Source organism: Elgaria multicarinata, chromosome 8 (genome assembly GCF_023053635.1).
Source record: "Elgaria multicarinata webbii isolate HBS135686 ecotype San Diego chromosome 8, rElgMul1.1.pri, whole genome shotgun sequence".
NCBI lineage: Eukaryota > Metazoa > Chordata > Lepidosauria > Squamata > Anguidae > Elgaria > Elgaria multicarinata.
Genome location: NC_086178.1, coordinates 967,262 through 994,536, shown reverse-complemented (window position 1 = coordinate 994,536; position 27,275 = coordinate 967,262). Strand labels below are relative to the sequence as shown.

The 27,275-nt window shown below is 48.7% G+C and overlaps 2 protein-coding genes across 6 annotated transcripts in view; one reads left to right on the top strand and one right to left on the bottom strand.

The window, feature by feature from the left end:
* LOC134402335 (probable cation-transporting ATPase 13A4) overlaps positions 1-10,557 on the bottom strand; it is a 54,026-nt gene extending 43,469 nt beyond the window's left edge. Inside the window, exons 1-2 of the mRNA XM_063131737.1 lie at positions 10,349-10,557; positions 895-1,068 (exon numbers count right to left, since the gene is read on the bottom strand). Coding sequence (XP_062987807.1) covers positions 895-1,068; positions 10,349-10,411 — 237 coding nt within the window. The 5' untranslated portion in view covers positions 10,412-10,557. The remainder of the gene's footprint in view (positions 1-894; positions 1,069-10,348) is intronic.
* A 6,840-nt stretch (positions 10,558-17,397) lies between these two features.
* Positions 17,398-27,275, top strand: part of OPA1 (OPA1 mitochondrial dynamin like GTPase) — a 79,323-nt gene continuing 69,445 nt past the window's right edge. For all 5 annotated transcript variants that reach the window (XM_063131718.1, XM_063131716.1, XM_063131717.1 and 2 more), the window contains exons 1-4: positions 17,398-17,472; positions 20,345-20,660; positions 23,064-23,160; positions 26,070-26,177. In XM_063131718.1, the coding sequence (XP_062987788.1) occupies positions 17,444-17,472; positions 20,345-20,660; positions 23,064-23,160; positions 26,070-26,177 (550 nt within the window). In that variant the 5' untranslated portion in view covers positions 17,398-17,443. The remainder of the gene's footprint in view (positions 17,473-20,344; positions 20,661-23,063; positions 23,161-26,069; positions 26,178-27,275) is intronic.

The following is a 27,275-nucleotide window of genomic DNA, read 5'->3' as shown; positions in this document are numbered from 1 at the left end:
CCTCCCCACCCATGTTCCCCAGGAACTGATCCCTAGAGCAGAGCTGTGTGCAAAGGGCCTCGCCAAATCCTCCACCCTCTTGGTGGACAATTTCACAGAACTTGTTCTGGAGGAGAAGAAACTTTTCCCAAGAGTTCCTCACCAGGAGGGCTCACCTTTGGAAGCCTCTTGCTTTTTCCCTAAGGGTTGTTGGTTTTTTTTGCATTGCCGCTGCGAGTGGCAACAGCAGCCATCCTGTTGTACCCTCCACAATGCCAAAATCTGAACTCCCATTCCCTGAAAGTTTCCTTCCCCCACGAAAGAGGCTTCCATTGTTCTGCCTCATTCTCAGGGCACGTTATAATTTATTTTGAATTTATCTGGGTGGTGTTTTTGAGCTCACCTAATCACGGTGAGGTGGCTGAGGGAGCCGGGGGTGTTTCCTCTGCCTATTGCACACCTCCCCGTTGCTCTGCGGCCTCCCAGGCTGCCTGCACTTCCTGATTTGAAGAAGCCCCATGGGATGAATGACCCGATAATGCCTTCACCTGGGGTTTAGTTGAAGCGTGGGGAACTGAGGAGGCTACAGGCCACTTGTACAATGACAGACAGGACACACCGCTTGGCCACTTATGAAACAAGGTGAGCACAAGCAGCCCAGAATTTCTCCAAAACGTTCTTCTCCTGTGAACTTTTCCATGAACGTAAAACCTTTTCCGTCAAACTGAATGAGAACAGCTGGGAAAAAGTGTGGGAAATTTCCAGCACGGTCCTAATAGGGCGGCATACTGTGAGCTTAAGGGCCCTGCTACCGCGGGAGATCCTGGCTCCACCACTGTCCTCTTTTCCCCACAAATAACAATAATTCCGGATGCAATTTGCAATAGTGACAACAACGGACAAATGTTCTCCTACTGTGGTTCTGAGCAAGACGACGTCCGCCTCTTCCAGGTCACACGGCACGCAGTTTGCCCACACGTCCCACTCCGGCTTCCAATAGAACACCAGCAGGAGGGCACCGCAAGACAGGATGTACCCGGCGATGCACAGGGCCTTCCGGAAGCCCTGAGTTTTGTAGCCAAACATCTCCTACAAACACCAAAGGAATGAAAAGCGTCGAACATCAAGACCTACTTGGAGGTGAACAACCTCTTCCCACCCACACCTTTCAGCATGGTGAAATCTCGGTTGCACTGCCCTCCTTTCTGCCCATGAGATGCTAATCTCATAAAGGTCAAGGGCTGGGAAAACGCACGATCTCAGCTCTGAAAAACGTATTTTATAAGTTATTGAGGCGTTTGTGGTAAATGGGGCGTTAAAAATAGAGGGACGCGTGATTTCACTTTCTTTGTGAATCCGAAAAGCAGCCAGGCCGTTCTGTGGGAAGTGTTAGGGTCTTCGGGGGGGGGGTGGAATTCCGCAGCACAGGGCTATGGAAGCAGGTGGCCGTGTAGAAGGGGTGGCTGCCGAAACCTGTCCCCAGGACACACACCACCAGGGAAAAGACAATGGCTGCGGGAGGCTTTGCCACGTTACAAAGCAAAGACCGGCACTTGCTTCCACGGAGACAACCCAAAGCCTCCTCCTTGCATTTCCATCCAAGACCATTGCGATGCCGTGGATCTGGCTCTGCTTCTAGTCCCAAATTTTTCACAAATTTAGTTCTGTGAAAAATGGGGAGGGGAGGGGGAGAAGATGGCAATGTTGGGTATTCAGTGAAGGAGGCTGTTGTCTACGGTCAGAATTAATCGGTCAGCCTTGCCTGCGACCGACCGGGGCCGTCCCCAGACACGCCTGCTGATCTCGGAAGCTAAGCAGAAGCGGTCTCAGCTGGCATTTGCAAAGGAAGGTGCGACGGCATCTTTGGCATTTCAGGAGATCAGAGCTCTAGACTCTCTTGGCTGAGGCAAGAGGTTTGTGAATGCAACCTTAGTATCTGCTTAGTAAGCAATTGAGCCGTAGGCTGTGCTTGTTTGGATTTCAAAGTTTGGGACTAAAACCTTTGTCCTCTGCATGGATCCCCAGGCTCCTTTGCTCCTTGCCTCTGGGGCAGATTTCTCTCTCTCTCTCTCTCTCTCTCTCTCTCTCTCACACACACACACACACACACACACACACACGCACACGCACACACCCTGTCCCTCCCTCAGCCAGAGCACCTCGTCCTCCTTAACTTGATCTGTTCTTTTCCAAATCACCAATATGACTAAAATTATCCAAAGTAAACAAAGTTATGAAACTTGCTCCTTAATAGGGGCACGCAGTGTGGCTCCAGGTTAAGGCCCTGCTATCGATCGCTGGATAATAATGAATTCCTTTTGAATTTTTAAAAAAAGACCAACGAACTCTGGCACGCAGCCGTCTTTCGTCAGCCTGAAGGCAGGGATGGTTTGATTGTGGATTCTTGTAAGCGGCCCTGGGCGTCTTTTGACTGAAGGGGGGTGGGGGATGCTTTGAATAAATAAATGGCAATACAGAAAAGGGCCCAGACCATCCCTGCATCTGCCATTCAACAGAAGCCAGGGATCCGCTCTAGGAAAGGAGGTTCTCTGAGTGGGACCCTGCCTGAAGGCCTCCTGAGCTGGCTCGGGGCAAGGGAGCTTGAGAGGCTCAGGAACCTCCCGTGCCCTGTGTAGCCAGGGCTTGAGTTCGAGAGCACACCCTCCCCCCTTCCACCCCACCCCGGAAACAAACCATTTGTGGGCCCCAAACCTGCCAGGTGACTCTCTTCTCAAACCTCTAATGGCAAACAGAAGTGGCCACTCCTGAACTCGTGGTTTTGGGAAGCTGGCCTTTCCTTCTAGACTCGCTTTCTGCCTGTGTAATCCTTCTGACTACGTGATAGTAAGCCTAATTAGGCCTCTAAATGAGAAACGCTACTTCTGAAAACTGGAAGTTCAGGAACCTAAATAGATTGCCATGCTGGATCAGAGTAAAAGCCCGTCACGTCCAAGTCAGGGGAGGAGTTCATAGAATCATAGAAGCATAGAATGGCAGAGTTGGAAGGGGCCTACAAGGCCATCGAGTCCAACCCCCTGCTCAATGCAAGAATCCGCCCTAAAGCATCCCTGACAGATGCTTATCCAGCTGCCTCTTGAAGGCCTCTAGTGTGGGAGAGCCCACAACCTCCCTAGGTAACTGATTCCATTGTCGTACTGCTCTTGGGTTCTTGGGTCCTGGCTGGAGTCTCGGAAGGCCGGCCAGGTCCGCAGGGACAGATGCAGGCGCTGCATTCCTGGACCCAGGCAGGCAGACAGAAGGAAGGTGGTCTTGGTGCCAGGGTCACCAGCTGCTCCCAGGCAAAAGATGTGACTTCCACAACCATGTCGTTGCAAATGCAACCAGATATCCTGGATAGAACAGATACCTTCCAGAGCCCGATTCCCAAGCTCAAGTTGTAAGGAAGGTAAAGGTTTGGAGCTGTGCCTGGGCTGCCACTCCTTTTCCCTCCCCAGCCCTGAACCACGAGGGCAGGGTGGGCAACTGGCAGCCCTCGGTCCAATTTCCAAAGCTTTCTGCAAGTGATCAGTTCAGAACTCTTGCAAGAAGAACCCGTCCCTCCCTTGGCAGAGGGAGGGAATGCCGGAGAGGAAAGGGGCAGACCCACCCACCTACCCGCCCACTTTTGGCTCTGGCCCTGCACAGCACTGGCATGCCCAACAGATTACTCCAGACGGAATGTGACTCTTGGCAGAAAAAACAAATAGCCACCCCCACCCACCCTCCCACACCTCTGCTGCAGAAAGCATCCAAACTTAGGGCCTGGATTGTTTGATAAAGTAGGGATTTCACATCAAGATCCCTGAGCCATCAATCCAGGCAACCTCCAGGAGGGAATCTACACTAGTATATGAAACGCTCTTTTTACAGTCATTGAACGTTTTGTTTTTGAACGATTTAAAACGTAGCAGTTTTGAAAACGTTTACTTACTTTTCTCTTTCCGTGGGAATGCATTCCTTTTGGCCACACTAAGAAAATAAATCCGTTTGTTCTATTCTGCCAATTTCCCTCCCACTTCCTCTTCTCTCCGAGACAATCCTCCACCTACAAACAATCCAGCTAGCAGCCTCCCAAAAGTGAAACTGGAAGTGTCTGCAAAAAAGAGGCTTGAAAGAAAAAAACGGCTCCAACTTTGGGCGCGGAAATTACATAAACATGCCCCCAGGAATGCGATTGGCTAATTAAGAACTACAGGAAACCCATTTAATATGATGAAATCGACCACATCATAACTAATAGAATGACTTATTTCAGAGAAGTTCAAAATAAAAACCGGAGAACACACAACAATGAAATGTCACAGACTATACGTCATGTGGTGAAACACTACCAAACGCACACTTAAAAACGGTAAGACACGTTCTAACTTGACTAGTGTAGATTCCCTCTTTTGCCTTTGTCAGAAAGGTCTGCAGGGAGCATAAGAAGGGCCCTGCTGGATCAGACCAAGGGTCATAGAAGCATAGAATCGAAGATCTGGAAGGGGCCTACAAGGTCATCGAGTCCAACCCCCTGCTCAGTGCAGGAATCCACCCTAAAGCATCCCTGACAGAGGGTTGTCCAGCTGCCTCTTGAAAGCCTCTAGTGTGGGAGAGCCCACCACCTCCCGAGGCAACTGGTTCCATTGTCATAGAATCATAGAATCATAGAATCATCAGAGTTGGAAGGGGCCCACAAGGCCATCGAGGCCAACCCCCTGCTCCATGCAGGAATCCACCCTAAAGCATCCCTGACAGAGGGTTGTCCAGCTGCCTCTTGAAGGCCTCTAGTGTGGGAGAGCCCACCACCTCCCCAGGCAACTGGTTCCATTGTCATACTGCTCTAGTCCATCTAGTCCAGCATTCTGGTCACTCAGTGGCTGACCAGCTGTTGACCAGGGACCAACAAAGCAAGACATAGTGCAACAGCACCCTCCCACCCATGTTCCCCAGCAACTGGTGTATATAGGCTCACTGCCTCTGATACTGGAGGTAGCACAGAGCCATCAGCACTAGTAGCCATTGATGGCCTCTCCTCCAAGAATTTATTCAACCCCCTTTTAAAGCCATGCAAATTGGTGGCCGCCACCACCCCCTCTTGTGGGGCTGATGCTCCTTTCTGGGTGTCTTTGTGGCATATCTGCGATGGTGTCCTCTGGCCCAAGCTCACTGCTGAAGGAAGTAATGACAAGCAGTCCTCCTCCTGATGCCACTGATACTCGATTCGTAAGTAGGACATAACGGAGAGAGCCGTTCCGTGGTGCTTGCACCCAGCTTCTGGTATTGAAAGGTACACTGCTCTGGAACACAGAGGTTCTATGCTGAGCTGTCATGGTTGATAGCCCTTCGAAGACCTTCACCCACACTCGAGGCCTTCAAGAGGCAGCTGGACAACCCTCTGTCAGGGATGCTTTAGTGTGGATTCTTGCCTTGAGCAGGGGGTTGGACTCGATGGCCTTGTAGGGCCCTTCCAACTCTGCTATTCTGATTCTATGATTCTATGAATTGGTCTAACTCTAATTAACTAAGCTAGTGGCCATCACCGCATCTTGTGGCAATGAATTCCACAGGTTAATTTAGATGAGGCCTCATGAAGAACTTTTTGGAATTCTAGGGGAAGGGGAAGGGGGTGAAGAGGAAGAGGCCTCCTAGGATCTAAGGAAGAGGGTAACAAAGAGACAGAAGCAAGCAGACAAGAAGCTTGCCGGCGTAGGTGCCTGGTCCATAAGAACCAGCTCATTTTTGGGAGAGTTGGCCATCTCAGAAGGAGGCACTGGGAGGTTACAGGTTTCACGTGACTTCCTCGACACCTTGGAACGTTGCAGGGCCTCTGTGTTCATACCCCAGCAGAGAGCCACAATACTGAGAAAGCTGCCTTATCCTGAGTCTGACCCCTTTGGTCCTGCTAGCCCAGTATTGCTGACACTGACTGGCAGCTGTGGCTCTCCAAAGTGTCAGGCACGGATCTTCCCAGCCCTAACTGAAGATGCCAGGGATCGAACCTGGGCTTTCTGCATGCAGACCATCTGCTCTACCGTGGAGCCACAGGCCCTGCCAGCCTGTGCCAACGGGTGGGAGATTCAGGACAGACAAGAGGAAGCTCTTCTTCTTCTTCTTCTTCTTCTTCTTCTTCTTCTTCTTCTTCTTCTTCTTCTTCTTCCTCCTCCTCCTCCTCGAACGGCAGCAGGTTCATTTATGGAATTCCCTTCCTCAAGATGTGGTGACGACAGCAACCGAAGGCAATTTCAAGCGGGGATGAGACAAGTTCATGAAGAAGGCTACCTATGGCTACGAGTCACGATGGCCACGTATTGCCTCCAGTCTCAGGGGCAGCGTGCTCCTGAAAGCCCGCTCCAGGGGGAGAACAGCAGGAGACCCCGTGTCCTGCTTGTGGGCGTCCCACTGGGGCATCTGGTTGGCCGCAGTCAGAACAGGCCGCTGAGCAAAGCGGGCCTTTGGTTTGACCCAGCAGGACTCGGCGGATGTCCTTGTGCCTCCCCTCAATCTTGTGGCCTTTTGGGTGTCTCTTTCTGCTTGCAGAGATAACTGTGCCGCCTCGGAGGAGGCAAATTACGTTACAGGGAACCACCCTGCCGAGAGGCCCATGTTTCGGGACAGCGCGTACTACACATCATGATTAACTTTGGTTTCTGCATGTTCCTGTGACACAGCGTTAAGTGAAACTATTCTTCTCCGAAAACGGACTCCCAGGGATCGCTGTCCCTAACATTCATTGAGGCCAGTTTGCTGGAGCCCAGAGCTTTCAAATAGGCCAGCCAGAGCGTGGAGTTCATATTGAAAAACGATATTCGTCCTGGGCCTTCTTTTACACTATTTCCTCTTGCGTGTCCTGACTCCACTGCCAATCAGGTTCACCGTCCGGCCCCCAACTGATCTGTTTGTATAACATTTTATTGACATGTATTTATTGCTCACCTATTGTATTTTGCATAGTTTTGTATTGCTTTTAACTTGTACGCCACCTTGAGAGGGTCCTACCTTTAAAGGTGGCCTGAAAATCCTTTTAACGAAATAAATAATGGCTGGATTTTTGTGTGTGAGACCCACACGTCTCTCTGCCCTTCTCTGCACAAGGTGCAGAGAAGGGCAGAGAGACGTGTGGGTCTCACACCATTAAAACATTTGTTGCCAAGGGAGTGAACAGAGATTTAGGGAGTCACAGTTATACAACAGCAGTTTGCAAGCAAATTCTGGCCAGTCCAAGTGTGCCTGTCATATTATGAAGCACCCACACAAAGGTCTCACTGCAACAGATCAAAGGGTGAGGGGGACAGCTGGAGAGAGGACCTTTTCTGTACAGGGGGGCACATTTATGGAACTCCAACCCAGGATTGCCCGGTGCCTGCTTTATCTTTTCAGCACCAGGCAAACAGCCAGCTTTTTAAGAACATGAGAAGAGCCCTGACGCTGGATCAGGCCAAGAGTCCATCTAGTCCAGCATTCTGTTCACACAGTGCACAAACCGCTGCTCATCTGGAAATCCACAAGCAGGACACGATGCCACAGCACCCTCCCACTTGGGTCCCCCAGCACGTGGTACACGTAGGCATCCTGCCTCAGATACTGGAGGAAGAATATAGCCAATAGAATCATAGAATAGCAGAGTTGGAAGGGGCGTACAAGGCCATTGAGTCCAACCCCCTGCTCAATGCAGGAATCCACCCTAAAGCATCCCTGACAGAGGGTTGTCCAGCTGCCTCTTGAGGGCCTCTAGTGTGGGAGAGGGACTTTGTTTTATTAATTTCGATTCATTTCTATACTGCCCAATAGCTGAAGTTCCCAATAGCCAAAGCTCTCTGGACTAGTAGCCATGGATAGCCTTCTCCTCCAGGAATTTGTCTAACCCCCTCTTAAAGCCATCCAAATTGGTGGCCATCACCACATCTTGTGGTAGTGAATTCCATAGTTTAACTCTATCTTCTCCCAGGACTTCTAACATCTGAGTTTTAATGGTTTCCCCATCTGCTGCATTTAATTGCTGGTCTTGTTTTTACTCTCTGCTTTTGTGCTGTTCGTATCATTGCTTATCTTGTTGTGAGCTGCCCTTGGAGCCAATGGATTAAGGGGCAGGATCCGAAGCCACGGTCCACGCGTACGTGCAAAGCCCCACCCCTGCAGGGCCAGTGCGTCCAGCAGACAGGTGAGGCATCTCTCCCCGCTGATAGGGAGAGAGTGGCAGAAGGGCAGCTACAGCTGGTCCAGCTCCAACAGCAGACTCTACCCAAGAATTCAATGGAACCAGTTCAGCAGGAACTCTGCAGGCTCATGTGGTTGCCAGAGACGGGGATGGTGCCACAAGACCCTCCCTTCGTCCTAATCTCTTGATCTGCTCCTGTCTCACCTTCTTTTGTCACACAACGTCCAGTCACAAACACCACAAAAGGGATCTGAATCACTGGCTTAACAGGTGAAACTGAAGGTGTTTCCTGGTCCCCAAGTCCTCAATAGAACTCCTGTTGAAATACCTTTTATGCTGCAACGCTAAATGTTAGGAGACCCCGTGTGATGGGCCGAGGGGGAGAGAAACAGCAAGGGGACCGGCTGGGAGGGAGGGAGCAGGGAAGGGAAAGGGCTCATTCAGTCGTCTTCTGTCCGCACAGACCTTTCCCCTTTGTTAGAGCACTACAGCAATGGAACCCATGGCCTAGGGAGGTTGTGGGCTCTCCCACCCTGGAGGCCTTCAAGAGGCAGCTGGGCAGCCCTCTACCAGGGACGCTTTAAGGTGGATTCCTGCAATGAGCAGGGGGTTGGACTCGATGGCCTCAGAGGCCCCTTCCAACTCTATATTCTAGGATTCTATGAGTTAGCAACAGGGATAAATGAACTTTGGTTCCTTTATTTTCATATCTCTGGCTGGATGGGGACAGCTATACTGGTCATGCCTATTTCCCCCCCTCCTAACCATGGCTCTTAAAGGCAACCCAAAACACATTTTATTATCCATAAGGATGCTGCTATGAATGACCACTCACCTGTCTCACCCTCTTTGGTGATTCAGGATCACACATCAAAGTCAACCCCAATAGAGTTAAATATGGAACATATTTTCTCCAAGATCCATCAAGTATCACGCAGAATATGGGACAAAAAGCAAAGGCTCTCCAATTCTGTGATTCTGTGATTCTTTCCCTCCCCACTCCCAGCCTCTAGCCCCTCTCTCTATCTCCCCCCCCACAAGCCCTATCCTCGCTCTTCCTCTCCCTGCCCTGTCCCTTCCTTCTCCTTCTTCCTCTCCCTTCCCTGTCCCAAGCCTTCTTCTTTCTCTCCCACTCCCCCCTCGATCTTGCTGTTTCTCTCCACTTCCACCATCCAGCCTCGCTCTTTCTCTCCCTTCTCTCTTTGCTTTCTCTTCCTGCCCACCGAACTGTGGCATCCCACCGAACAGCTGAGCAGTGGTAGGTTCAGGAACAGGAAGGAGAACCTGATGTCCTCATGTTTTTCTATTTTTTATTTTATTAAACATTTTTTTTAAGGCGGCAGGGAGTGAAGAATTGTGTGGTCACCATTGGAGGTGCCCTCAGGAGCACTGCACTGGGGACTCCTGTTTTAGGGGGAGTGCAACCCCCTCCAGAACGCGGTGAACACCACTCATCTGGGCAGATGAACCACCCACCAGAGCTGCCCAAGACACTTTGCGGCATGAAGCAAGGACAAGGTGGGGCTTCTCGAAATGCAAACTATCAAGACAAAGTATCAAGAATTCAGTTTCAATCCATACAAAAAGTGGAGGGGGGGGGGACCAGACCCACTACAAGTGTGTGGGTATGTATTCTATCAACAAATTGAATCCAAACCAGGCAGCAGAGTGCCGTGATCCCAGAGTGAGCTACGCCGGACATCACACCGACTCCCTGTAAACTCCTTATTCCCTAGAATACATGGGCGTTTGCAACAACTTAGTGCCAGTTGATGAATTACAGGATGATCTGGAGCGAATCACAGCCATGCACGGCCATTGCTACAATCCAGACTATTGGCAGCAATGTACAAAGCACGGGGGGAAACATGAAGCAAAACAGGTGATGCATGACAGAAAATTACCCACTTAGTTAGACAGTTCAAATAATTTCAACAACTATTTCCATTTGGTTTAACAGTGAACGCAGAAACCTTTCCAGTGGAACGAGCGCCCCATATTTAATATGAGACACTTCTCTTCTTAGAAAGTGATTCCTGTTTCGCTCGCTTCTTCCAGTGAACGCTCCTTTTGGCTTTCCTTTCCTACCTGTCTGTGACTCTTGGATCGGGTATGTGTGTGTGTGCGAGAGGGTGCGCTAAAGGGACGCTCACTCCCCAGGGCCTGACACTGCCTCTTATTCACCTGGAAAGCCACAGGAGAAGAGTTTGATCTGGGGCTGGGGGCACTCACCATTTCGGCCTCCTCGCCCTTGTTGAGCAAGGCCTGGTGGTTCCCTCCATGTCTTCCGCCCATGGGAGGTCGTCAGGGATGGCCGCTTGAGTTTCCCCAAAGGCTTGTCAGACTTCCTTCAGGGCCAGGGCAGCGATCTTGGCTAGGACAGCAGGGATGGGTCACCTTATATGCCAAGGAGCCCCGCGAAGTCCACGCCCTCCTTCTCTTCCTCCACGGCCGCAGATGCTGCTGCAGACAGACAGCTCCTCCCCATGGCTCCAGGTAGGATGCAGGTCCCTTCCTTCCTCCCTTCCTCTGGCGCCCTTGCCTCGAAGGCACCTGGCACATTCACGGAGTGCTGCTGGTTGAGAGAATTAGCTTGGCTGCGTTTCCCCGATCTCTGCTCCGCCTAGAAAGATTATCGGATTTATCTGAGTTGTGAAGCGTGCTTGACAGAAACAGGAAAACAGGTATTGTTTGATCTCTGCGTGAATAATATATACATGTGCGTGTAAGCATAATAGACATATATGTGACTCTTGCTACACGCTACATGGAGCTGGCAACATACAAGTGGGGCATTGCTGAGAAGGTAATAAACCTGCCCTTCTCGCCCCCTTCCACACTGCAGTGCAAACCTGACCGTGTGAACACCGCAGGTCTGGGTCCTGGGAGCCTTGTGCTGCCACAGCTGAGTTTCCTTAAAGTGCTTTGAAGGCCGCCCTGTCCCCTTTAACCTGCGTTTGCTTTCTGGGACACCCACCCACCACCCACCGACCCACACTCCAAGGGGTCTGAAGACCTGGGCTGAAAGGTCTCCAGTCCCTCTCCCGCTCCCTTTACTGAGACCTAGCCAGCGATGTGGGGGATCAAATGTCTCATGGAGGTGGGGGACCAGATGTGGGGGATCAAACTCAATCAATATAAAATGGAAATAGGGATGTGGAGGAATCCGCTCTGTCAGAGGTTTTTTTGTGTGGACTTCCCCAATCCGGGCCACGCTGAAACAGATGTGGGCCTGGACACACCTTGTATTGAGAAATCCAGAGACTTCAGTACTTGTGATGCATTCTGCAGAACAGGAAAAATGCATCCAACGGAATGTGCTCATTTGAAATATAGCCAAAGAGAAATGCGTACATTTAAAAAAAAAATGTACAAACACACTTTACTCAGAGTTCACGCATACCAAAAAATGTGGAAATGCTCTCTGCCAGGTAACCAGTTGACCCATGAACTAATAATAATATTTATTTATTTATTTGTTATCCGCCTCTCCGTCTGGAACGAGGCGGGGTACAACACAAATGCAAACACCATAAAATACATATAACTAATTAAAACATTTAAAACTAATACATTATTAAAAGCAGCACATTATTAAAAGGCATCTTAAAATTCAACTGAGTAGGCCTGCTGGAAGAGAACAGTCTTTATGGCTTTCTTAAATTCTAGAAGACTGTGAAGTTGACAAATCTCTCCTGGTAGGCCATTCCACAAACTGGGAGCGGAAGAAGAAAAGGTCCTCTGGGTAATGGTTGTCAGCCTTGTTTTTGTCGGCTGGAGTAAACCCTTCCCATAGAACCTGAGTGTGTGGGGCGGATTGTACCAGAGAAGGCGATCCCGCAGGTAGCCTGGACCTAAACCACATAGGGCTTTAAAAAGGTGATAACCAACACTTTATACTTTGCCCGGAAATTAATTGGCAGCCAGTGAAGAGATTTTAAAACTGGTGTAATGTGGTCCCCCCTAGGTGTACCTGTGACCAGCACCCAAATCTTCGGTACATCACATGAATGACTTGAAATATCACCTATTTTGCGCAAAGAAGGGAGAGATAAACAGTCATCAACTTCCACCTTGCAAGGACTGTCTGAAGAAACATGACGAACGTGCAAATTATCAAGCTGCTATAAGCAAGAGATGTCTTCTGAATGATCCACAGACACCTAGTCCAATTGGGAGAGGGAGGAAGTTGGAAAAACAAGATGGAGCAGAGCAACTGGTAGTGGACTGGATGGAGGGGCAGCCAGCACCGCAGGCTGTGGTAGATCTACTAGCTTGCAACTGCATGAGGAACTGTAAACTGCAACATGTATCTGCTGTCTAAATGACCTCAAGTGCACTGACATGTGCAGACTTCCCGGCTGTGAAAATCAAACAGATGCAGAGAGTGATTATTATTATTATTATTATTATTATTATTATTTATTTACATAGCACCATCAATGTACATGGTGCTGTACAGAGTAAAACAGTAAACAGCAAGACTCTGCCGCATAGGCTTACATTCTAATAAAATTATAACGAAACAATAAGGAGGGGAAGAGAATGCAAACAGGCACAGGGTAGGGTAAAACTAACAGATGACGCCTATTCAGAAGAAGAAGAAGATTATGATGAATGTGAATGATAAAATTGTGTTTATGTTCAATCATAACATATGTTGCCTATGTAAGATGTAACTACTACTACTATTAGAAATTGTCAGTGAAAATTATGCATATAATCTATATCAATATATAAGGAATACAATAAAGTTCTATTGTTATTATTATGACTATATTATTATTACAATTAATAATCATAATTATTTTTAAATACTATTGAATTTAATCAATATGGTGGAATTCGATTTATTTTTCAAAATATTATGATGAATTTGTATGCTATTTATCAAAAATATGAAACCCATTTTTTCCCATCTATAGTTGCTATAATATCAGACAAAAGGCAAAGAGTTATGACTTGCTATCACATATTTTCCATCTCTAGGCATCCATACCTTGCAAAAAAACCATATTAGAACCCATCCCCCCAAGTGGTACCAAGGGCCTAAATTTGAGGTCCTGGCTCATGGCCTATAATGGTTGCGCACTCTTGAAGCCTTTTGTCAACTCTAAGCTCCGTGGCCTTGATTAATTTCTCACGCGTTGATGTTCCCTTGTAGCATTTTATCTTTCCACAAAACATACATTCTTCAGCATACACGTTTGACTTTAATGATGTTCTTCTGTTTAAGCCTTTACTCGTGCACTCGCTCGTTCCAGCATCATCACTGACACTTGCTTCAGCATTCGCTTAACACTCTGTACATCTCTCTTCACAGTAAACAGGCTCCTGAACTTCCTGTGGTAAAATACTTTGGGGACCGTGTTGCTTTCCACATTTCTCGCAACGTCTTAACAGTGGAATGTGATTGAGCTGCCCCTAACAGAGTTTTCCACGATGAGTAGTCCTGTGGGCTTGTCAGCGTATCTCCAGGTTGGACATTTGACCATAAATGAATTATACACTGGGGATCAGAGGGACAGGATGTGCTTGTTTCAGGCTTCTTCATGATGCTGCACGGTCATTCACCACCGGCTCTGAACAAAAAAACCACCCAATACTTAAAACATTTATATATTTTAATTGGTGTAATTATTATAATCATAATTATTATAATTATTATTAATTTATATAATCAGAATTACTGTAATTGTTATGTTTAATAATAAAAGTCACAATATTAAACATTATCCAAAAAAATTCCATTTACATCAAGGTATCGGGAGTGGAGTGGTAACACACAAAAGGCAAAGAGTTATGACTTGCTATCACATATGTTCCTTCTCTAGGCATCCATACCTTGCCAAAAAAATCATATTCGAACCCATCCCCCCAAGTGGTACCGATAGCATGGTCGGTTCAAGACCTAGTTGGTCCAGAATGCCACTGCCAGACCTTTGCCCGGGGGCAGACAGAACACAGAGTCCGGCTATTGCTCAAGGCACAGCACTTTAGCTATTTGTTTCTAGGATCCACTCAAGGTGCTGCTGACTCTTCCCTTTAAAGCCCTAAATCAGCCTTTGCTGGCCTGGTGCCCTCCAGATGTGTTGGACTGCTACCTCCATCACGTCCAGCACATCTGGCGAAGGCGCCCCACGATGCCTGGGAGCTGGGGCCGTGAGGGGCAGCCTTCTCCAGTGTGCTCCCTCCGTGCCTTCCGCTCAGCCTCAGAGGTCGTGCTCCAGGTTTCTCACTGAGGGAGGTTCAGTGGGGGAGTCCGCAGGGTGGGGGCCTTTTCAGATGTGTAATGGCACCCCCATGAAAACTCCCTTGCTCTCATCCGTATGTGCTTTTCAACAAGGGGTTGTCTGTGGGAGGCTGATTGCTGTTACCCCCAAACTCTTGATTGGCCCGAATCCCACTTCCTTGTCGAAAACATCCAACCCTAGATTACATGAAAACGTCCAGCCCCTCCCTCACCAGTTCAGGATGGGAGCTGAGCCCTTCCTTTTAGCGTCTGCTGCATGCAGAATTTTATTTATTTATTTATTTATTTATTACATTTTTATACCGCCCAATAGCCGAAGCTCTCTGGGCGATTCACAACAATTAAAACCATTAAGAACATAATAAAACATCCAACAATCTCAAAAACCAAATACAAAATACAATATAAAAAGCACAACCAGGATAAAACCACACAGCAGAAATTGATATAGGATTAAAATACAGAATTAAAACAGCAAAGTATAAATTTAATGTTAAAATAGTGAGAAAATAAAAAGGTCTTCAGCTGGCGACGAAAAGAATACAGTGTATGTGCCAGGCGGACCTCTCTGGGGAGCTCGTTCCACAGCTGGGGTGCCACAGCGGAGAAGGCCCTCCTCCTAGTAGCCACCTGCCTCACTTCACAGCCGGGAAGTCTGCACACTCCTTCCTGGAGGTCCCACGGGTGGACTGCTGAGCAGAGAGGCAGCATGCCTGGAACAGGGCACTTCCATGCTGTCAGCAACGCTTCAGGCCCCTGCCTCCTGTAAGAAGCAGCTCCTCGGCTGCACACCAAACCGTGGAGAAGGACGAGACCCCATGCCCACGGCAGAGTTCGGGAGACGTTCATCCCCTGATCCAAAGGCACTTTCTTGCTACAGAAGGAGGTTTTGCTAACGGCTTAGCGGTGTGGGTGTGGGTGTTCCCCTGCTAGAGTGCAGCCTCTGGCGTGGAAGGGCTCGACCAGAGGGCCATGGCACAGGCTAACCAATAATAACGCAGAAGTGTGTGAAACAAAATTAAGCAAACTTTGGGCCATGCTTGAGAGGGAGAAAGATCTCTAACACTAGGGTAAAATGCAACAACAGGGGGGAAATCTGTATTTGGTATTTGGACTCAAGGAAGAAATCATTCTGGAGCCAAGGGGAATTGTTAGAAAGGAATTAGAAAATGCTAGTAATCCCATGATGTAAATAATCAAAATGGGTCTTAAAGACTCAAAGCAGAGCTCTTTAAACTTGAGCACCGTGGACACTTCTGCTCAACTCAGCCCAGTTCCTCGGCTGCTGTTGATGCATGGCTCTTGCAGCAGATATCCACGCCTGGGTTGTCGTTCTGCTCTATCTTGCATCTTCCCTTCCAAGTCCCTGGTTAAAATAATAATAATACTACTGCTGGGTTGTCCCTATTTTGGGAGGGCATCACGCTTCGCCTGTGGAAAGCGGAGGCAGAGAGAACTTTTCTCTTTTCACTAACACTAGGAAACCAGGCGATACAGCAAAACGCAGGGAAAGGGGTTTCAGGGCACAGGGAATTACTTCTGCAAACGAACCTCCCGAGTTCATGGACCTGAGATGTGGTGGCGGCAAAACAACTAGCTTACGTGGCTTTGTGAAGGGTCTAAGTTGCCAGGAGCAAAATGGAACCACCAGTGTCCAGAGCTTGCTGTCTTCCGAGGCTGGAGGAAAACCATTACGGAAGGAGGTGGCCTTCACGTCCCGCTTGCACGTGAGATTCCAGAAGCATCGCAAACAGGGTTGGGGTTGGGTGGGGCTCCTCTCCATCAGTCTCTCCATCCTGCAAAGGTTTGTGGAGATCTTTTCGATGAGGTTTTAAAGAAAGTACATTTGTAAGTGAGGGCAGGTACACCTGCCATGTGGAGTTATCAACTTTTCAGCTCATCTCTGCATCTCACAGCAGGAGAGTGTGATGTCTCCAGGGCCCACCGGCTCATGAAATCATAGAATAGTAGAGTTGGAAGGGAGCCTCTAAGGCCATCGAGTCCAACCCCCTGCTCAAGGCAGGAATCCACCCTAAAGCATCCCTGACAGACGGTTGTCCAGCTGCCTCTTGAGGTCACACAGGAGAGGCGGCCTCTTTGGTTGTGGCGCCCCAGGTGTGGATCCAGCCTGTCACCTGCTCCGAGATCTCTTAGACGTCAGCCCTTTTAATAATATTTATTTATTTATATTTATTACATTTATATAATATAAATTTATGTTATTTATAATAATTATATTATTAATAATAATATTTATTTGTTATCCACCCACCCAAACAAATAATATTTATTTGTTGTCCCCCCACCCAGGGAGGAATATATATGGCAGCTTCGGGGACCCTCTTCCCGGGGCTCCGTCGCCCTGGCCAAATGGCTCATTCCCCGGCAGAGGCCGCCCAAGGCGCCACGCTCCCTGCCCCTGCGGTTTCACCCTTCTGAGGGAAATGCACTCTGCACATGCCCCAAAGCACCCCGCATCTTGTGTGCCGGGGCAGGCACTAATCAGGCGGGAGGAGAGGGGCAGAGTCCCGGGGGAGGGGGGAGCAGCAGCCTGCACATGCCCAGAGGCTCTCTGCTCGCCGCTTGTGCCAGGTGCGGAGTGGGGCCCGTAGACTGAGGAAAAGTCGAGAGCGGCGCTCCCCGCCCAGCTTCCGGGCTGGCTTGAGACGTCCGGTCGCTGCGGAGGAGGCAGGAAAGAGGAGGAGGAGGAGGAGGAGCCGCCAGGCAGGCAGGCAGGCAGGCAGGGAGGGGAGAACCCTGGGCTGCACTGCAGGGCTGTCGCCAGCCCCGCCCTCTTCTTGGGCCACGGAGAACCAACGCCGGGCCTCGTTTCATAGGTCTACGCGCCGGGTCCGGTGTCCCACTCAAAGCGCTCCCCTCCCTCCCTCCCTCCCGGCGGAACCTTTGACCCCGCGCGCGTCTTTGGGCGGACTGTTTTGGCTGCCGGACCGGAGCGCGGCTGATCCTGGCTGCGGGGCCCGGAAACGGCCAAGGGCGGAACAGGCGCCCGAGCGGGGAAGGAAGGAAGGAAGGCGGGCGAGCCAGCGAGGCTCAGGCCCTTCCGCGGCGGCAGGATGTGGCGAGCCCGGGCGGCGGCAGCCTGGTCAGTAGGAAGGGGAAAGGAAGGGCAGGACGGCCGAGGCAGGCCCAGGCCCGCTTCCCTCCCAGCAAGGGGGCTCGGGGCGCGGCCTTCTTGCCTGCCTGCCTCGGGTGGGGGGCAGCCCCACCGCCACCCCCGCGCCCTCTGCTCAGGCGGGGCCCAGGAGCTCCTCCGCGGGCGCTGGGCGGCGGTGACAGACTGCGTAGGTGTGAGGGGGGGAGGCGTGGGGGAGGGGCGCCCCTCCCCCCCAGCAGAGCCCCCTCCCCCCCAGCAGAGCCCCCTCCCCTCGCCCCCCGCACGACCCGCTTTGCCGGCGGAAGGCGCCGCCGTCGTCTCGGCGTTGACGGTCCTCGCCGGGCTGGGCGGGGAGCGGCGTCTGGGCTCCGCGTCGCCTGCGGCGGGACTGCGGACGAGCATCCCTGGCGCGGGGGCAGCCTGGGCCGAGGCAGCGCCTCCGCCGCGGGGCCGCGTAGCTCGCCGGAGGAGCAGGAGGCGCTCCTAGGCCTGCCGGAGGCCCCGCTAGGCAAGGCGCCTGGGTGGCCTGAGACCTCGGGCAGCTGGAGCAGCGGGGGTGGGAGCGTTAAGGTTGCCATATTCTGAATCCACAAAACCGGGGCAATTTTTTTTTTTGGGGGGGGGTTAGGATTTTTTTAAAAAAAACCTGGACAATGTGTAAAGGTCTAGGAAAAGAAAGAAAGCTCTCTAATCTTTAGTTATCCAACACTGCAATCCTATGTGTGTCTACTCAGAAACAAATCCTATTAAGTTAAATAGGACTTATTCCCAGGTAAGTATGCACAGGATTGCAGCCTAAAGCACTTAAGCACCTGCAAATAAATAATAGGCAAAGAACAGTTTAGGCAAAACAAACAGAAAAAAAATGACACTAAATTACATTTCTCTACTAGTTCTCAAAAGCTAGAGGAGACTTCAGTATGGAGACTTACACGCCACTGAGGAGGCTCAAGGCACCATTTCGGAGGTTGGAATTCCTCCGGCCGGCTGGAACAGGAATCCGGGATTCTTGACTGACTGGCCGGGACATTTTGGAAATGCTTGGAAACCGGGACGTATGGCAACCCTAGCCCCCATGGAAAGGAGGACCGGGCTCCTGTGTCTTTTAAAGGGCATTTCAGCAGGGCCCGTCAGTATGCATGCAGCAACCTGGAGAAATGCCCTCTCCATCACAAAAGCCACAGGAGCCCTGCCTAGCACAGCCATATATAAAAGAGGGCAGAGCTCCTGTGGATGGGAAATGTGAGTTGTGGAGCAGTGGCACGGCCAGTGATGTGTCCTGAAGAAGAAATTTGGATCCCCTTCTCCCAAAGCCAAGGGCAACACTCCCTATAATTAGCTTCCTTGCATTTCTGCAGCGATGAACTGGTTTGAAGACTCTTTAAACGTTATCTTTTCCGTCAACAGTTTCTCCCAAGGCATCCATGATTAAAAGGAAGTGCTCCAGTTTCTGTGGCCGGCCCTTTAATCCCATTGTAATGTTCCTGCTGCAAATGTGACAGTCAAAGGTTTAAACAATATTGCAGGTCTCGCTTTAAAATGGGGGAGTTTGGAAGGAAGAGGGCTGCTTTGGCCATTAGTTCTTCATTTTTGACTGTTTTAGCTTCACGCTTCACCTGGCTGGAAATATTGCATATTGTGATCTTCACTTTCAGGATATGTAGTGGATGACAAAAGCGCTCTCTTTGTGTGTGTCTGTGCCTTTTTCTCAAGTCTGGTGCCTACATGCAGCAGCTGTGTCATGACGGGCTCACCAAAGCAGTGACTTGCACTGTTCCTGATTGGTTGGGCCTAACAACTATGCTGCTGTTAGAATGTGGGTTTCAGCATTCACATAGATGGGCCTGTATAACAATCGCCTACTTCTTTCACCATAAGTAAAGTTGCTGATCATCTCAGTCTATGAGGACACTGACCCAGAGTCTGTGTTCATGAGTGAGAAGGAAGCAGATAATGGCTTCAGCACAGATTAAACGAACTTCAGACATGTGCCATGATGGCCACATGAATTTGCCTTTACTTGGTGCAGCAAATTTGGGGCTGGTTGTACTTTAAGAACATCAGCAGTGGCCTGATGCTGGATCAGACCAAGGGTCCATCTAGTCCAGCACTCTGTTCACACAGTGGCCAACCAGCCATCCGCCAGAGATGAACAAGCTGGACATGGTGCAACAGCACCCTCCCACCCATGTTCCCCAGCAAATGATGCACACAGGCTTACTGCCTTGAATACTGGAGCCTTCTCCTCCAGGAATTTATCCAACCCCCTTTTAAAGCCATCCAGATTGGTGGCCATCACTACACCTTCTGGTAGAGAATTCCATAATTTAACTATGCGCTGTGTGAAGAAGTGCTTTTATTTGTCCTGTGATCTGCGATTCAAGAGGCAGCTGGACAGCCATCTGTCAGGGATGCTTTAGGGTGGATTCCTGCATTGAGCAGGGGGTTGGACTCGATGGCCTTGTAGGCCCCTTCCAACTCCACTATTCTATGATTCTGTGATCTCCCACCAATCAGCTTCATGGTATGACCCTGTTGGGTTCTAGTATTTTGAGAGAGGGAGAAAAATGTCTCCCTCTCCACACCAGGCATAATTTTGTACACCTCTAATCATGTCTCCCCCGAGCCCCCTCGCTCTCTTCAACATCCACCCCTTGTGACCTGCTTCTGGAGGTCCCACGCTGCCTCTTGGGAACCATCAACTGGTGCCTCAGAGTGGGATGCTGATAGGCAGGATCCTCCTCAACTGCGTGGTCCTATGGGTGGGACTCCTGGTATTTAAGTCTTTGAGGAGCCTGGAATCCTGGGTGAGGCTTATGCAGAGCTCTGTGCCAATACGTTTTGCTCTCTTCTCCCTCAGCATTGTCTGTCAAAACCTAGCAAATGGGACCTACAGAGCCAGAGGGAAACCACGGCTGCAGAAGCTGCGTCTCGTTTCCCGAAGTATTCATCATTCCCGCTATCCAGTGTCCAAGCTTCAAAGGCTTCCGCCACGGACCTCCGTGCAGCACTTCTCCACTCTTAGTCACCTTCCCTTGCGCAACACCAAACTCCTTGTAAAGTATGGGTTCCAACCCCATAGGAACTTTTGGCTAGCCAGAGTGGCGTCAAGGCTTCTAAAACTTCGCTACATCATCCTAGGATCTGCTGTGGGCGGTGGCTACACAGCCAAAAAGGTACTTGGTTCTGCAGTAGCAGCTGTTCTGTGTCACCTGCCCTGTGCGTTGCCCTTGTGTCTGAAATCGGCATAGTCTAGAGATGCCATTTGAAGGATTAATGGTTTGGCAGTGGAGAGTGCGCAGCTGTTTTATCCCTGGAGTGGCCTTCCGTCTTATGGAGCAAGTCTTATGCGAAACATATGTGAGACGGGAGTGAGAGAGACTTATAAAATCACTAGCAAATATCCCGTCAAATGAATGGGTGGAATGAGATTGCTGTTGGGTGAGGGAAAGTTCTGTTTATTTATTTATTTCATTTCTATGCTGCCCAATAGCCGAAGCTCTCTGGGCGGTTCACAAAATCTAGTCTTTGCTTCTGATCTCCCCACTTCTTGCTCACCTTATATCAGCCCCTTCCTTCCGCCTCTCCTTGCTCCCAGCCTTCTGTGCTGCCATCTCCTCTTTCTGCCACTGGGGAAAAGTGTTTTCAGCATGGAGCTGGATGCCTGGAACATCCAGTTTGGTTTCTGTAGGACAGCTTTGCCCAACCTTTTGTGAACCGCCCAGAGAGCTTCGGCTATTGGGCGGTATAAAAATGTAATAAATAAACCTGGTGTCCTCCAGGTGTTTTGGGCTACAACCCCCATCAGCCACAGCCAGCATGGACAGTGGTTAGCGATGATGGTAGTTTTAGGGTTGTTTTAGGCTGTTGCAGTCTTGATTTTTCATCCCCAGTGATAGGTGTGGTGGCAGGAAAAGGTTGCTGGCTTTTCTTCTGTTCCAAGCCGAAGGGTGGGGTCGATGGGAAGCCTCCAGAGTGCTGCTGCTGCTGCTGTTTCCATGGAGGAGGGCTCCTCCCTGAGCTCTTCTTCAGTTTACTAGTGGCAGCTCCTAATGGGACACACTGGATGATGGCAGTGGAGTAAAGGCAAGAAGGAAACATTATTGTTATTATATTTATCTGTATCCTGCCTTTTGCCCAATGCGGGGCCTCAAAGTGGCATTACAACACTTAAAGCATATACATTTAAAACCTATGAATAGAAATATACAAAAGTTAAAATATATTAAATATGTTCCAATATTTAAAATACACAACAATTTTAAAAAATCCTTAGCATAGATGGAAGTCCAGATTATTCACCAAAGGCCTGCCGGAACAAAAAAGTTTTTGCTTGCCTCCAAAAGCATATCAAGGAGGAAGCCAGTCTAGCTTCCCTAGCAAGGGAGTTCCAGACTGAAAGAAGGGATTCCCCTGAACATCTTAAAACACAGGCAGGCTCATAAGGCAGGCTCAGCGGAGGAGGGCTTTCTCCGCTGTGGCACCCCGGTTGTGGAACGAGCTCCCCAGAGAGGTCCGCCTGGCGCCTACACTGTACTGCTTTCGTCGCCAGCTGAAGACCTTTTTATTCACTCAGTATTTTAACACTTAATTTTAACTTAAATTTAAATTTTACTGTTTTAACTCTGTATTTTAATCCTATATCAACTTTGCTGTGTGGTTTTATCCTGGTTGCGCTTTTTATACTGTATTTCGTAATTGTGTTTTTAACCTGTTGGTTGTTTTATTGTGGTTTTAATTTTTGTGAACCGCCCAGAGAGCTTCGGCTATTGGGCGGTATAAAAATGTAATAAATAAATAAATAAATAAATAAGGGAGAATACGGTCTTTCAGATAACCTGTTCTGTCTCATACAGTTACTCCTTGAAACTGAGACAGGTCAGGTGGATAAGCAGAGTTATGGAACTCATTGCCCCAAGCCATTTTGGTGACAGATAGCATAAATGGTTATTAAAAGGATTAACAAACCATTAATGAAGCGCTGTCAGCTGTAAACCGCCCAGAGAGCCCTGGCTATGGGGGCGGTATATAAGTGTAATAAATAAATGAAATAAATAAGCTGTGATGGCTGAAAGTGAAACCTCTACGCTCTTTTTACCTTCCTCGCTTGTCAGTCTTCCAGATGGGCAGAACGCAGAATTAACTGGTCTTTCCCACCTGTCTTTCCCAACTTCAGAATTCTGCATGAGTGCACCAACAACACCCATCCTATGGAGTTCCGTAACAGGCCACTTATTTAAAGGGAGCTGGGTCCCATGAAGTCAGCCCCGGACTGGAAAACTTTGGGGTGCCAAGTCAAGGTTCCTTGCTGGCTTTCCTCCCAGTTAATGTGCCCCTTCTATCAGCTCTGTACGTGAAGTTCCCAATCTCAAAGGCGACTTTTAAAGATATGTTGGCAACACCAGCTTACTTAATACGTAGATATGACCGATCAGAAGGCTTGAGCTTTACAGGGGTTCCATAACAAAGCAGGGGGCGGTGGGAAGTAGTCCTTCCCTTTGCAGATTTGCAGTTTTGTCGTGTTCATCATAGTAAGTAATACAGAAGCTTTGCTGATACCTTTCTGACTTTTCTCTTAGACGTTTGAGCAGTGGAAGGACATGCTGCCGGATCTTGGCGAGTACAAGTGGATTGTGCCCGACTTCGTATGGGAACTTGATGAATACGTTGACTTCGGTGGGTGCTTGATTTTCATTTTGCTTCTAATGCCCAATTCATGCTGAACATGGATGTCACACATGTGGAGGAATTCTTTTTTCTTTCTTAATGAAATCTTTAATGAAAAAAGAATAATTTTTATTAATGATTTGGACGAGGAGGTGCAGGGAACACTTATCAAATTTGCAGATGACACAAAATTGGGTGGGATAGCTAATACCCTGGAAGACAGAAACAAACTTCAAAGTGATCTTGATAGGCTGGAGTGCTGGGCTGAAAACAACAGGATGAAATTTAATAGGGATAAATGCGAAGTTCTACATCTAGGAAATAGAAACCAAATGCACAGTTACAAGATGGGGAATACTTGGCTCAGCAATACTACAAACGAGAAGGATCTTGGAATTGTTGTAGATCGCAAGCTGAATATGAGCCAACAGTGCAATAAGGCTGCAAGAAAGGCCAATGCTATTTTGGGCTGCATTAATAGAAGTATAGCTTCCAAATCGCGTGAGGTACTGGTTCCTCTCTATTCGGCCCTGGTTAGGCCTCATCTAGAGTACTGTATCCAGTTCTGGGCTCCACAATTCAAGGACGCAGACAAGCTGGAGCGTGTTCAGAAGAGGGCAACCAGGATGATCAGGGGTCTAGAAACAAAGCCCTATGAAGAGAGACTGAAAGAACTGGGCATGTTTAGCCTGGAGAAGAGAAGATTGAGGGGAGTCATGATAGCACTTTTCAAATACTTAAAAGGTTGTCACACGGAGGACCAGGATCTCTTCTCGATCCTCCCAGAGTGCAGGACACGGAATAATAGGCTCAAGTTAAAGGAAGCCAGATTCCAGCTGGACAACAGGAAAAACTTCCTGACTGTTAGAGCAGTACGACAATGGAACCAGTGACCTAGGGAGGTTGTGGGCTCTCCCACACTAGAGGCCTTCAAGAAGCAGCTGGACAGCCATCTGTCAGGGATGCTTTAGGGTGGATTCCTGCATTGAGCAGGGGGTTGGACTCGATGGCCTTGTAGGCCCCTTCCAACTCTGCTATTCTATGATTTTATTATTCTTTCTAGAAAAGCTTCTAAGTATATTTCAGAAGGCAGCAGATTTTTTAATTGCTTAAACCATCCGGTTCTTTTCTTCCTGGTGTCAGGGCAAAATGAGCTTTGTGGCTCTAACTAATGTCCCATTCCTTTCAGTGGATATACTCTAAGTAGGGAAAACGTTGGATACAAGCCTTTGCGTGCAACAGACATTTCTTGACGGACTCTCAGTGTTTAACGGCAACACTCGTATATGTTACGTTAAAAAAAATTATCCCACCTTTCGAAGCTCAAAGTGTGTCATGCTTACAAAACTCTAGCCATAGAGATTATGGGGGTTGCAGTCCCAACAACATCTGGAGGACCACAAATTGCCCACCCTTGCACTGGAAGACATGATACAACAATAAAACAACGAAATCTGATTAACCTTGAAACAGAAATTCAGTATAAACAAAATATTTTTTAAAAGGGGTGGAAGAGAGGAAAAGCCATAAAAAGACAGAATGATGTCCCAGTTGTTAGATCAGCCTTCCCCAAACTGGTGTTCTCCAGATGCTTTGGCCTTCACCTCCCATCAGCCCTAGCTAGTATGTCCAGTGGTCAGAAATCCCGGTAATTATAGTCCAAAACATCTGGAGGTTGGAGAAGGCTGATTAGCAATCATAGCCTGGTGTAAAGCCTGCCCTGAGATCTGTTGGAGGAGCCCTCCTCCAGGTCCCACCAACACGAGACAGGCTATAGTGGGACATGGGAGAGGGGCTTTCTCTGTGGTGGCACCCTGGCTGTGGAGTGCCCTCCCCTTGGAGGCTCGACTAGCTCTAGTGCTGGCTTTGTTTTGGCGCCAAGTTAAGTCATGGTTTTTGTTTTATATTAGTATGATTTTATCTGTATGCTTCCCTGAGATCCTAGTGATATAGAGCAGGGTACAAACATTTAAATAACTGAATAATGACTAAATAGTGTAATAGGTGTTCTACCTACTCCTAGGCGGGCAGCGCAGGGCTCAGTCTACCACTAGCTGCCACCTAGAACATCCAGCCTTCTCATGTTCAAGGAGGGGCTTTGCCTATCCTCAGCTTTCTTCCCCGGAGCAAATCTGAAGTGTTTCCCCAGCTGAATTAATGCTTCCTGACCTGAGGGTCTTGGCTCCCTCTTGCCTTGGATTTCACCCTCTGATTACTTCACTGGTTTCAACCAGCCTCTTGCTGGTCTCCCCAGAATCTTGCTACCCTCCTGCTCTCAAGCCAGGGAAGCCAAACTGCCCCCCTTTGGAGGGGAGGGGGTTGCAAGGATTCAGCCTTGCCATAGCTACGTAAATTCCAAGTTTTGCATGAGAATTGTGAGGAATTGGGACTGACTGCCTTGTTGCCATCTGCTTAGAAACAAATAAGCTTAGACTTGCTGGTGCCAGTAGCAGGCAAAGGTTGGGATCATTGCAGGCACAAGGGAACTTGTCTGCCCCGGTGAGCAGACCGGAGGTCTAGGTTCAGCTGCGTGGCATCTCTGCGTGGAGCCACGTCTGTCCTAGCCTCAGTTTTCCCTTTGTGGAAAGAGTTTCAGCAACCAACCTCTCAGGATATGTTCAAAATTGGAAAGCACTTGCCTGTGAAGTGTTGTATTAATTAGCTGGCTGGGGGCCTTGAAGAAAGGATCTTGTGAATATTTTCAGTTTTTAGAGGACTAACAGCATGGTGTATCGTTCTAAGAAATAATCTGAACATCTTCTATATAATAGTGCTACTTGAAATGTGTTCCACAAAAGCATAATCTTTCAGGCTTCAAAGCTGAATGTAGCAATCCAAGTTAACGCTATGGTGGCAGTTGGTTATAGTTCCCGAAAAATCCAGAAGTGACTCATTCTCTCCCTGGCCTCTTTTTCTAGAAAAATTAAAAAATGCTCTTCCTGACTCAGAAGACCTCGCTAAGCTGATGCCCGACTTGGACAAGATTGGAGAGAGCATCAGTTCACTAATGGGTTTCTTCACACCTGGTAAGGGAATTTCTCACCCTGTTTAGTAAGACAAAATATGTAAGCTCTGCAGAGGAATAATTTTTTAATCTTTCAACCCTCTTAATCTTTAGTGAGTTAAATAAAGGTATTGACTTAGCTGTATTTAGGCTTACAGGTACAAGTGAGACCTGCAACGAAAAATTGCGCTGTGAAGTGCGTCTGTTCAGAGTTTCAGCCAGCTAGCCTCTTCCAGGATACTCCATTCCATTCCTGCCTACCCCTGCTATAAAAGGTGGCTTTCCTTTGACTCCTAGTTCAACATTAGTACCAGGGCCCCATTTTGGCTTAGTTCCGTTCCTGATGAGCACGTTTCAGCTGACATATCCAGTCTCTTTTTCTGGCTCGATTATCAGTTCTCTGCCAGCCACCATCAGATCATTGTGGCACTTTCTATAATGTACCCTTTCCGATGTTTAATATGACTTTAGGGTGAACGATCACTTCCCAATATGCTCTTCCACTCTGAATGACAAGGTCATTCCATATAAATATGAACATGAACACCTGAGTCTAGCGCCACGCCTGGGCAGAGGGCTCTTCTGGTTTTCTAGTGGCTGCTGGAGATTTTCCCACCCAGGTACAGCATCTGAAGCTGTTTCCATCGTGTTTCCCCTTTCTCGCAGTTCCAAGGCTCTGCCTTTTGTGCCTCCCTTTTTTCCAGGACTTGGTGGCTTCTGCCAGCATGGTGTTAGAATGCAGCAGGAACCAGGCAGCCATCTCTCCTGATAATCTCTCAGTACTAGTTGCATTGCCTTTACAAATTGCTGTTCACACAGGAGAGCGATATGGAGCAGTAACTCTGATTGGGCCTGAATGGAAGGGATATACTTAGAGACCAATGACAAGTAGATGAGACCCTCCTATGCACTTTAATTTTTTTAAAAAAATTGCACTGTAATTTTCACTTCACTGTGAATTATTTTCAACCCGCCTGTCTGTATCTGTTGGCAATATGCCACGTTTGGAAAGTTTGCCATTGTGTCTGTGTGGCCCTTGCAGTGTATGAGACCAAAATGTCTCACATTTGCTTTGCCATTTGTTTGTATTTATAATTTTTATTTTCCCTTTTTTTTTGCT